General features: G+C 33.2%; 1 protein-coding gene across 1 annotated transcript in view; it reads left to right on the top strand.

Annotated features, from left to right (window-relative positions):
• Nucleotides 1-12,415, top strand: part of CFAP47 (cilia and flagella associated protein 47) — a 300,477-nt gene that overhangs the window by 37,382 nt on the left and 250,680 nt on the right. The window contains exons 22-25 of the mRNA XM_084506723.1: nt 701-869; nt 2,929-3,029; nt 3,763-3,922; nt 11,178-11,370. Of these exons, the coding sequence (XP_084362849.1) occupies nt 701-869; nt 2,929-3,029; nt 3,763-3,922; nt 11,178-11,370 (623 nt within the window). The remainder of the gene's footprint in view (nt 1-700; nt 870-2,928; nt 3,030-3,762; nt 3,923-11,177; nt 11,371-12,415) is intronic.

Raw genomic sequence — 12,415 nt, 5'->3', positions numbered from 1 at the left:
TTATGGTAGATGTTTTGTTTTTTCTTCTGTTACGTTTGTTATGGTTATCCATATCTTTTTCTCTGAAGAGTGTATTGCTCTGATGTGTTGGAAAGATCAAGATCAAGTGAAAGGTATGTAATACCTTCTCGAAAAGTGCACTGTGAAATAAATTAGGTTTATCACATGCATAACCTGTCAGGTTATTTTTCTTTATTGCTGAATTATGTCAGTTTTAACTCATGTTCCACCTAGTTCTCTGAACCAATTTCATTTATGTTGGCTATAACATAACAGCTGAGTTTTTCTCTTCAACGTTGGAAAAATGCTTTCTTAATTTATGTATTTTTGTTTCCCACCTTGTTTCTTATGGTTATGCTTTTGGACTGCACTTTCGATTTTTTTTTTTTTTTTCCTGCTCAGGATGGAAAGGAGCACAGCACAGTGATTTACCAGAAGCCTTGTTTGTAGCTGTGCTGATAACCCAGATACTTTGGGGTATACATTTTTTTCTTGATGGGGCAAAAATGGCTCATTACTACATACTTTAATGACTCACACTTGATGGTAATAAACAAACATCCTATTATTATCATGATTAGTTCTGAAGTTAGTTTTAATAATTATGAAATAGTAATAAAAAACAACATTACCACTCAGGTGGTTCAAGAAGTACTACTTTCTTTGGGAAAGTGACCACAATGGCATTTGTGTTCTTTAGGTGGCAGCGTATGACTTCACTCTTACAGTTAATACTCCTTGGGATGACTTTCCATTGCTACAGCAATGCTCTGTATCTGCAACTTCTGTTGGGCCTGTAAAGCACACTATTGCTCCACGGCCACAGGCAGTGACTGTGGCTGTTCCAGTCTGTAGAGTTAAAGCAGTTGGTAAGTAAACTAGGGACTTAAAGCAGGTGGTGAATGCTTATAACGGTTTGTATATTCTAATTGCAGAGAATTACCATTTGTCTGCCCCCTCCCCCCCCCCCAAAAAAAAAAAAAAAGAAAAAAAAAAGACAGGATTTAGAAAGCTGAAATTTGATAAATCCTTGTAATTTGTAAATGTCATGGAAACTTGAAGCTTTTTCAAAATTTAACATATTTTTAAATATATGTAAAGCTGAACTTTCTGTAAATGTGTGACATATACTAGGGGAAAAAAAGGAGGCTCAGGGGAGACCTTATCATGCTCTACAACCATCTCAAAGGATGTTATAGCGGGGTGGGTGGCTACAATTTGTAGCCAGTCTCTTCTCCCAAACTACAAGCTTGATGAGGGAATGGTCTCAAGTTGTGCCAAAGGAATTTTAAGTTGAATATTAGGAAAAAATTGTTCACTAAATGGATAGTGAGGAATTGGAACAGGCTGCCCAGGGAAGTGTCAAGGTCACCATCTCTGGATGTATTCAAAAGATGTGGGTGTTTAGGGACATGGTTTAGTTGTAGACTTGACAGTGCTAGGTTAGCAGTTGGACTTGATGATTTTAGAGGTCTTTTCCAACCTAAATGATTCTATGATTCTATGAAATCCTGTCCTCTACTCTTACTGGAGCTGATAGAAATGATAAATTTGATTTGTGGAAAATCTTAACAGTTTCAAACTTGTTTAAATTCAGAATCAAAGCAAAAAATCACTTATCAGCTTCCAACAGATTGTGAAAAATGTTTCAGAACCATTTAATTGTTTCATTCTGATAACATTCAGATATTATAATAGAAAATGTTATGTAATTATAGCAATCCCTACCTGATCCAGAGGAAAGGAAGAACGCATAGTACCTGTCATAACCTCATGTGATCTTTTTTTTTTTAAATTGATCAATCTCTCAGATTCTTCATGGAGTTTATCTTTTTCTTTCCCTTCCATCTTGTGGCTAGTCCTTTATTCTTGTGGTGTTTGCCTTGTACAGACAGTTTCTGCAAGAGATGGGAGGACTCCGTGACTGGCACAATTGTATGTTAGTTGGCTGATGCATTCCAAAGATGATGTCCTGGTTTGAAACAATATTAATTTACAGAGGTTATATGTCTTTGTTTTAGAGAAATGTGGATAATATTGGTCTTTATGTAATGTGAGACATAAGATCAAGAAGTGCTTCGGGCTTTTTGAAGGAAAGAGAGAATTGATCAACGAACTTTCTCAAGGGGTGTGAAGCAAACTTGCAGATTTTAATATACCATATGCTTGCTACATTCATTCCCAGCTGATTAACCAAATGCAGAGGCAAAATGAAGACTCGTGTGGAAATATACATCTTTGTTTTTTTGAAATACTCATTTTAAACTTCATCCTTTGTTCTGGTTTCTTTATTCTAGCTATATGAAATTAAGAGGAATGCTGTTGTGATAAAATGTTTTATGCCTTTACTGATGAACTACCATCACAAATGCAAATACATTATATGTAACTAATAAAATAATACAGGGTCTGGAAGTAACATCAGTGAATTTGAATGCGTGTATAGAATTACATGAAAATAATATTCTGCATTATTTTATTGTTACATAAATGAATATATATTTATATATATATCATACTCAATATAACTAAAGCAGTTGGCTGAAGATATTCTAGGTCCTCTTTTAAGAAGCATTGCTTTTAATCTCTAAAGTATGCTTGTGTATATATAGTCTGAATGTCCTTGAATTCATCTGTAACAGGCAGAGCATGTGACACTCTGTTTATAGCATCTTCAGGATGAGATGCTGTGCGGTAGATGTAAAATTAAAATAATTTGAATGTGACTAAAGGGTCATAATAAGACAGTTATGGTAGCTATTTAGTAGTCGTATAGTATGGGAACAGTAAAATGAAATTAGAGCTTTAATAAAGGGGAGAAGCAATTCTGCTAAATATGTGCTGAAACAGTGGTTTTATGAAAGGACTTTGAGGAACCACGTGTCAAAACAATACCATATAAACATCCTTACTTAATATTTCCAACAGTACTTAAATCACCACTGGAGTTCTCCTCAATGAAACTTACATTTACACAACATTCAAGTTGTATACGTTACAATAGTCCTGATGAAAGTCTGAATTCCCAGGTACGTAAACACATTGTTATAGTTATTCTTGGCTATATATTTTAATTACTTAAAAATGACTGGGTAAGAATATAGATTTGGAACTCAAAATTCAATCATGTTCCAAACATATGCTTTTATGTATGTTGAACTTTTTCCATCATCATTTTGTTCGGATTTTGATTTCATACTTGTTTTTGGTCACTAGAAAATTTTTCAAAGCTCAGCATTGGGCTCATCTTGGCTTTCTGTTGTATGAAAAAGAATGGGCACCATGAGAAAGAGCAACTCTGACATAAAGGAATAGATTCTTTGGTGTTGTTATTCCCACTGTTTTCATATTGGATTGAAAGAATAGGTTTTGAAAACCTACTTTGAAATTTTTGTAATATCTGTATATCCACCTGTAAATTTTAATATTCCAAGTCATGTGTTTAGTTCTTGCTTTACTCCGTTTGTATCAGTAAATACTTGTTTCTATTTGGCTAAGCACTCCCACCGCAATATGTTGATCATTGTCTTTGTGGATGTGGTAAGTGACTGGAAATCATTTAGTCTGCGCTAATGGGAACACTCATTTTTTCACCTTACAAATACAGTAAACTGGGTTCTTCATTGCTTTCTAGTGTTTTCTTGCTTTCAATCTGATCTGATTGCAAAAGAAATGCTTTGGACAGAGCAATGTGAAAAGTATCATGATGCTTGCTGCTTTCCCTCTTTCATCATGCCCTTCTTTCTCTGTAAATATTTACAGGAGCTTGACCTGAAGAATATCTCAAGGCAGTATTTGACATGGAAATTGAATTGCAATGATGCAGGCAAAAATATAGAAGACAGTATTTTCAAATTTAGCCTGCATGCTGGATTTCTTGATCCAGGACAAAAAATCAGTATTACTGTATTCTTCTGCCCTCGTAAGTAATTTTGTGAGTTCTTCTACGGATATTTTGGACAATTTTGGCATTTTCATAGATTTGCTTAAGTCACTTTCTTTGATGAATCAAGACTAGCACTTACTTTGATGACCTCTGTGTTAACATGACTAAATTGTCAACCAAAATGCCAAAAAGACATGCTGAAGTTCTGAGAAAAAAGACGGCTGCAGACCTAACATAAAACATGGAATCATTTGCGTAGCATTATATGAAAAGTCTGTTTTGCACACAGAAGGCATTAAATGCTAGGATACCTAAATTATTTTTAGCACTGCCCCTTAATGTGTATTTGTGCCAACTGGCTTAAGTATTTACACTTTCCAAGAGTACTTGGAGTGTGTGTGATTCTCCCTCCTCCCCCCCCAACAGACAGAACTTAGACAAGAACAGAAATTTCCTTCCTCCAAAAGATACAAAGTCTTTTTTATATATATATATATATATATGTACATACATACATATATACATATATAAATTTCTGAATAGTTTGCTCAGAGAACCAGAGACCAAGTAAAAAACATAAAATAGATTTCTAACAAACACTGGGAGCATGCAAGAAGATGATCATCAACCACATACAGTGGGAATGGCAGAGCATTAAGATTTTACATTATTCCCAGTCAAACAAGTGTTTTGGGTAGAGAGTAATGTAACACTGTACATTAATAAAGCCCCTCACAGAACTGAGCGGTACTAACAATTGTATGTGGCCTACTGGTGGTGCCAGCATTCTTGAAGGGAAGAAAAATGTCTTGCTGGTTGGGTATGATCCAGAGTCAGCAAGTGAGTATCCCTTTCCTAAAGTCACATATTGCTGCTATTTTTGATGATACAGTTGAAATCTATAACTTCTACAAACCTCTAAGCCCTACGAACTATTTGATATAATTGAAAATTAGTTTGTAAATCCTAAAGATCTATAGGCATGAGTCTTGCCATGATTCTGTATGATAAATTGAGAATATTGTATTAAATGTTGCTCTGCATATTTGTTGTGAATATGTAAGAGCAGCATTCAATTGCATATGTTACTTGGAGCTGATTGCTTTACTTTAGAAAGTTTTTCCATTATGTATTATATCTTCTTGGTAGCTTTTGTTTTCAACTTATGGTTGGTCTGTGATTTTGTTTCATGAAATGGAAAAGTAACTAATGTACAAGGACTGTTGCAGAATTGTTTAGGAAGTGGTTTTCTTTATATTCTTTTATTTTTCATTTTGAGTAACAAATCCTGACTTGTCTGAAATAGTATTTCTTTCGGCATATATTACCTGGAAAGTCTCTGACCTAATCAGTATCTATAGTTGTATTTTTTTTTTTACACTTCTGACATGTTCAATAGGTATCATTTTAGAAATAGGTATTTAAATTATTCTATTCAATTTTATATTATTTCAAATTAAACTGCTAGATGAAAGTTAAATACTATTTACTTTTGGAAGACTGAGCAAAAATATTTATAGTATATTTACTTTTTTGATGCATCAGTTTGTCTCCTTTCCCCGATGTTCTTCCAAAATAAATCACTAAAACCCTAAGTTTTGGCTCTGAAACTTATGAAACAGCCATAAAAATGTACTTAATATAGTATTATTTTTTTTTTTACTGTGTAGGTTCTATTCTATACTTAGTGTTATGTTTAGTTTTGGAACTAAGTGATATGATCCCATCTGCATCTTGTCTGCAGGTCCTCAATCAATTTTGAGTGATAACTAAAGGAAGCTATCAAAAACAAATCATAAATAAAAATGTTAAAGAGCTGGTTTGGGGATAAATATGAAATTAATAAAAAATAAAATAAGATCCAAGGATACTGGGTGAATTGAAAGAAGAAATTGTTTCAGGGTGCTAGAAAATGTTAGAATGTATAAATAAGAAGGAGTTAAACAGTGGGAGCAGGAAGACGAGAAGATTGTACAGAACACAGTGATATCATAGGGGACAACAGTGGGAGATATTTCTTTTCAGATGTTCAGTTATACAGACTTGTAGAAATATGGACTTGGAATTTCACTTTTCTTTTGAAGGACATAAGGATCTACTTAAATTGTATATGGAAAGTGTGTCTAACCAGAAGAAAGCTTTTGGGTTAAGTTCTGAATTTCTGAGAAAATGTTGAGATGTGAGTCTACAAAAATATAAGTTATAAAAGTCAAGACACAAAAACATACCATGATCCCAGTTCCTTGGAGTAAAAATGTAGAGGAAAGAGGAATGGTATTATAGGATGGAAAGTGAAAAATAAACCCTCAAAAACTCCTGTGGTGTTTGAGTTGTAATTAAAAAATACATGTGTAGTTTACTATAACTCTTAGTTTATTTTGCATGTTTTTCCTTCATTTATAAATTTCTACTTTGCTTTCAGTAGGGTATCATATTTTTTCAGTGGTCTTTCAATTACTAAAACCTCCAAAATAAGTGTTGAAACTTCTAAGAGAGTATCTTAATAGAAGTTTTTGAGAAGTATGCACATGGATGGAGTAATTGTGGATCACAGGAAAATAATCACTTGTGACATATTTGTGACTTGAAACAAATCATTTTGTTTCTAAAATTCAAAGCAAATAATTTGTCTAATAGGAGATGATATAGCTGTATTTTGCATGTATTAGGTTAACATATATAGCTTGGAGAGAAAGGAAGAATATACCCTTTCAGAAGTAATTATGTATGATTAAATCTGTGGGGTTGGTTTTAAGGATGCTCAGGGCAATACTAGACTTAGAAAATAAGAACAGTCAAGCTATATGTCCAGATCTGTAATGGTTTGAGGGCCTGGGAGAGCACAGTGTCTCATTTTCTCCTGTTTCTCCATAACACTGTAGCATTTAAGACAAAGGAAATTTTACAGATTTTGTCTAATACTATTTTATGCAGCAGCTGTAGAGGAAATAATTATCCCCTAGTTGAAACAAACAACTAGCACAGTCATTATATGATGGTTGGTGCTGTTTAGGTGTTTATATTGTGAGAATGTATTAAAAAATGCTCAAGTGTTGCAAAGGCTGAAGCTGAAAAAAGCATGCAAATAAAAGACAGTATTTAAAATTACTGGATAAATTGTTTGTGTAAACACAAATGCATGTATACATGAAGTTGACTGGTAAATAATTATCAGTTGAAGTTATTTGTATTTTCACTCTTTTCCCAATCCTTTATTTACAGAAAAACAAATCATTGTAAAAATCAATTGCCCTTAATTTGATATTCAAAGTATTTTCTTGTGATTAGTGGTCTACTTGTACTAACCCATCACTGAAAATAATTACTTTCTTGTAACAGAGCATTAGATACAACAAAACCCACACAGGAGACCTTATTAATGAATAGGCTGGGCTAATCATCTTCATATGTTTGTACTGTAAACATGTAGTATGTGGGGATGAACAAGCCATAAGAAGAACCTTGAGTGTGGATTAATTTGTTCAAATATTCCATGATATTTGTGCATAATGGTATGGTAGTAAACTAAATGCAAGAGTTTTGTATGATGTGTGGTAATATGATTCTACCTGTTCAAAAAATTACCAATTTAATAGGGATTCTTGAGAACTGAGGAAGTATCAATTTGATCCTTTTCTGCTGTACTAATGTACTGTATTAATGGTATATGAAAAAATTCACCGAATCTTATTGTGATATATATTAAAAAAAAATAAAAATAGATCTGTGTGGCAAAATACTTCCAAATGTGCCAGTGAGCTAAAAGGAATTCAGTGTCCCTGGAAGATGTGATAGTTATGTAATGGGCATATGTGAACATCACACCCTCCATCTTCTAGGTTTTTTTTTCTACAACAGTAAGAGATTAAATAACTATGCCTAATAACAGGTTCTGTGGGGAAATGATTAGTTCACTTTTGATTATTATTATTATTATTTTTAATAGGGCTTATCATTAGCTTTTAATTGTCTGTAACTTCTCTGTTTTGAAGTCTGTATTCCAGTGTACGCAAATACTTTATTGGCACCCATTTATGTTGAAAGTGTATATATGTAGTATGGCATGAATTATCAGAAAGTCTAGGGCAACGGAACTGGCAATATTTATTTGGGAGACAAGTGTAGGAAGTGAGTAACATCTAATACAGACTTAAGAGGGTGAGAAGAGCAGATAAGAGTTTTACTTTATTCCCCCCCCCACCCTCAAAAGATTGGAAAACATGCTATTAGAAAGTTAAGATTTCTTTGGGGGGAGGAGGAAGATTTATACTGATAGAGAGGATCAAGGAATATGGACATCCTTATAGAGATGGCCTTTTGAATGAACTTTTGCTGTTTAACTTGAAACCAAAACAGGTGAAGTAGAAGATGAGGGGACCTGAAATATTTCTCCTCTGGAAGTGTGTGAGATGTATCTGGAGGAGAACTTGCATATGTATATAACTGACTTGCAGCAGAAATACAACCTCTGTTTATTCTTTTATTAATATGGACTTTGCATAAGTTATAGTCCCAGCATAATATGCTAGGGAGTTAAGCAGTCGGAGCTGGATGGGTTTTCTAATGCAAACTGGACTGAAAATGAAGCAGCTATTGAATATATGCACATATATGCTTTGAAAAGTTGTGTTCCTTTATCCAGATGTCTGTTGTTGTTTTAAGGTAAGGCAATGAATGCTTATTTACCTTAATATATACATCCAGAAAAAAAAAAAAAAAAAAAAAAAAAAACAGAGGAAATTTCCCAAATAATTGTACAGATTTTGTTATTACTCTGCAAATTTAGACAGATTTCTAACTACCATAGACTCTCCCTAAGGAAAACTTCCACATCTGCTGGACTGCTAGTTGCTAGAGAAATTAATGGTAGTATATCAAAACATTAGCAAAAGCACTTTGCTACTACTTTGAGCATAGTCCTGAAAGGTGTAAATGACAGAATGCATATATCACATATATGTACATATACATATATACCACAGAATTCTGAATATTTAGTTTTTCCTGGCTAACTGATTTGAATACTTCAGAAAAACAAACAAAAACATACATATTTTTTATTAATACAATTTCATCTTGTAACTCAGTTTATATGAGATCCACATCTGGAATTTCTTCTTACTGCTCACAAGACTGAAACAAAATCTGGTTGAGATTCATGTCAGTTTATGGGTGAATGGGGTGGAAGGTATTCTCAGGCTTGGCAGAAGCTTCCTTTGCACTTAATGGTGAAAAAAAAAGAAGGTAATAGACATTAACAGAAAGTGCTGTTAAGTGAAGCTGAATAACTGAAGTGTCAAAGGAAATAACAGGATGTAAAGAAATTAAGAGATTAGTATGAGGAAGAAAGATTTAATAATAATTTACAAAGGATCTTGCTATTTCTTCTCTTTAAGTGATTCCTAATTTTAAATTGTGCAGTATTCATTCTCTAGCACCCTAGTTTGTTTGATCTACACAACCTTGATTCCAGGTTACTGTGCAGTGATGGAGAAGACTTCTTCAGGATGCTGATTGCATTGTGTGTGGCAAATAACACAGGGTTTATATTATGGCTTTAGCTTTGCCATATTTTTCACATTTAGTGAAATACAAGTTTAGCTAAAACAGTACTCTTTATATACCTTTCACTTTTCCAGATAAATCAGCATCTAACTTGCTTTCCTTGTGACCTTGAGTATTTGTGATCTCAACTGCCAGTTCAGGACATAATTCTTATTAATTTCAAGTAGTTTATTTAACATGAAATATTATGAAAACTTTTGTCCTAACAATAACAAAGTAATGAACAAAACTTAATGGGATCATTCACTTTTTTTTTTTTTTTTGGTCTTCTTTCCTTTGTTTAAAATGAGGACAGTTTTGTTTTGCAACATGTTAGTGTTTTGTTGTTGTTGTTGATGGGTTTTTTTCTTCCCTGACATGAGCACACATTATTAGCATTATTAGCACACATATTATGCAGTATTTCAATTTTAATAAATGTGGGTCCACATAGAGGGTGATGAGGTACACGGAAAGAGCATTCTCTGTTCTGCATTCTGGTCAAGTCAGGGATTCTATGGGAAATGTAATCATGTAATTAATTGATTTTTTATAACTTATGTGTACCGTAAGGATGAAAAGTTTGTGTGGGAAATAGTTAATATGAATACTTCAAACTATGAGTTAGTGAAAATAACATGTTCTTTGGTGCTGACATCTGCCCTTCTATTTTTCTTCCTTCATGGCATTCCTTCCTGTGGTGTTTATTGGTCACTTTACTGTATGATATACATACACAGGAAGATACGATACCAGAAATACTGTTTAGAGTACGGCTGTAGGATCTTAAGTCTGTCTAGCTTGTAGATGGGAGTAACGTGTTACTCTCTTCTTATAAGCATGTAAAAAAATCCTGTTTGGCTCTACATATGAACTTTCCTGTTCACTCTTCTGTGAACTTTTCTGATGGTGTTTCTCTCACCTTTCCCTCATAAGAGAGCTAAGTGCTAGAAAAATAAAAATGTTTTTGATATATCAAAACTTAGAAGCATGAACTTCCTAGACTTCTCAGCAATATTGTCTCCTAAAACTAACTTCCATTTAACTTGGAAATAGTCAGATGTTGCAAACACTGCCAGAAGTTCCTATTTCATCTGGTTTTCACTTTACCAGTTCCATGTCTTAATCTGTTAACAGTGGAGAATCAAAGGGAAAGGTGTTTCTGTCAAAAATGAAAAGTTTTAAGCTTTTTGTGTTGTCTTATAACATGTGATATGGATTTATTTCTAAATACAAGAGGTATTCATTAGTTGTACGTAAAAATTTTGTTCTTTTGATGGTTTTTCAGTTGGTGGGAATAAATGAAAAGTTGGTAAATGACACTTCCTTGTTTGAAACAACATTTTGATAGTGTAACAGTTGCTAAACATTGCTTTGTATTATCAGTGAAAGAAAATGCATGTTTGCCATCCACTAGAAAGATGTATAGTAGCAGTTAGCAGGATGGTGTGAGAAAGGATGGGAATACAAGAAAACAGGGGAAGCTTTCAGTGGAGGGTAGTTTAAAACTTCATGAAATTGTGACAAAATTAAAAATAATGGCCTTACGGCTTACTACAAGCAATTATTCCAAACTTTCTTAATAAATAAATCTTATGCAACATGTTCTTTATGTTAAACTACATTTTGATTAAGAAATAGTACTGATAACTTAAAAAAAAAAAAAAAAAAAAAAAAAGTTCTTACTACAGCTCTTTTAGTTGTGTATATTTATGGTAAAATATATTTTTTAAAACCTTTTTAACAGCTTGTCCTGGGACATACGCATCTGAAGTGTCAGTGTGTCTAGATGATAATCCATCACATTACAAAATAACCTTGTCTGGTATTATGAAGTCACCAAAAATAAATTTTGATCCCCCCTTTTTAATGCTGATGCCAGTTCCTCTGGATGTGAAAACTGAAAGAGCCATCAATATTATTCCACAAGATTACTTAAGGTAAAAATGTCAAAATAAGTTTATTACAAAACTCCTGAATAATGCTTGTTTTCTTTTCTCGCCTGAAAAATTGAATTATTTTTTCTTTGTGAAGGCTAGTATTAATGCTATGCTTAGCAGCAGAAAGAATCTGCGTATTTTAGAGAAAATTCATGTATTTAATATTGCTCTACATCCTGCAAACTTGTGTGTTCTGTTCTCAAAATGTTACTGCTTCGCAAGGTGGCCATCTTCTAATATGTTTACTCTTCCACGTGTTTTTAAAATTATTTGTAATAGCACAAGAAATAAGAAACAAGCCCCACCAGGATTTCCTCTTATCTTTAGCCAGTTTGTTGTTTTATTTTCTCTACTCCAAAGGTTATAAAGCACTGTTTTTAAATTCAGCTGGTGTTTGGATAATTGATGGAGTGGGTGGGGTTCTTTTCACCCCCCACCGTGACCATTGTTCTTATTTACTTCCTAAGCAACATTTTACTATCAAAAAAAAAAAAAAAGAAAAAAGCACAGCACAAATATTTTAAGTATGTTATTTAATGTAATAAATAACTCATAACGTTTTCATTATTCTGTGGATCACCCACTTCATCTTGTTAGTTGAATGTTTAAGAGAGCATTTTCAAGATCTTCATCATATGTAACATAACCCAGTACCACATCTATTCCAATCTGATAGAAATCTTAGTCTTTTAGAATAGTTCTTTCCGGATACTCTTATGTCTGGAAAGTGTTTGAAAATAAGCTTCTCTGGTCTCTGAGATTCAACTTGTCTTTCTGTACTTCAACAGCAAGATTATGCATTTGTTAAACTTATACAGATATCGTTCCAATACTTGAATAACTGGAAGAAAACTTTTTAAATTGCAAAAAAATAATTAAAGTCACTTTATCTTCAAATTATTAACATCTACTTGTTTGAGTTGTAGCAATTTATGAAGAGGCATGTAGTGAACTCAGTGATTGCATCTGAAAGGATTCAGTATTGTCTTGGACTGACTGGCATTGTCATTTTGGACTAGAACCATAAATTACATAACCAGGGAAA

This window comes from Aythya ferina (assembly GCF_964211825.1).
Source record: "Aythya ferina genome assembly, chromosome: 1".
NCBI lineage: Eukaryota > Metazoa > Chordata > Aves > Anseriformes > Anatidae > Aythya > Aythya ferina.
Note: the sequence above shows the minus strand (reverse complement) of the source record. Positions and strands in the feature narration are given on the sequence as shown.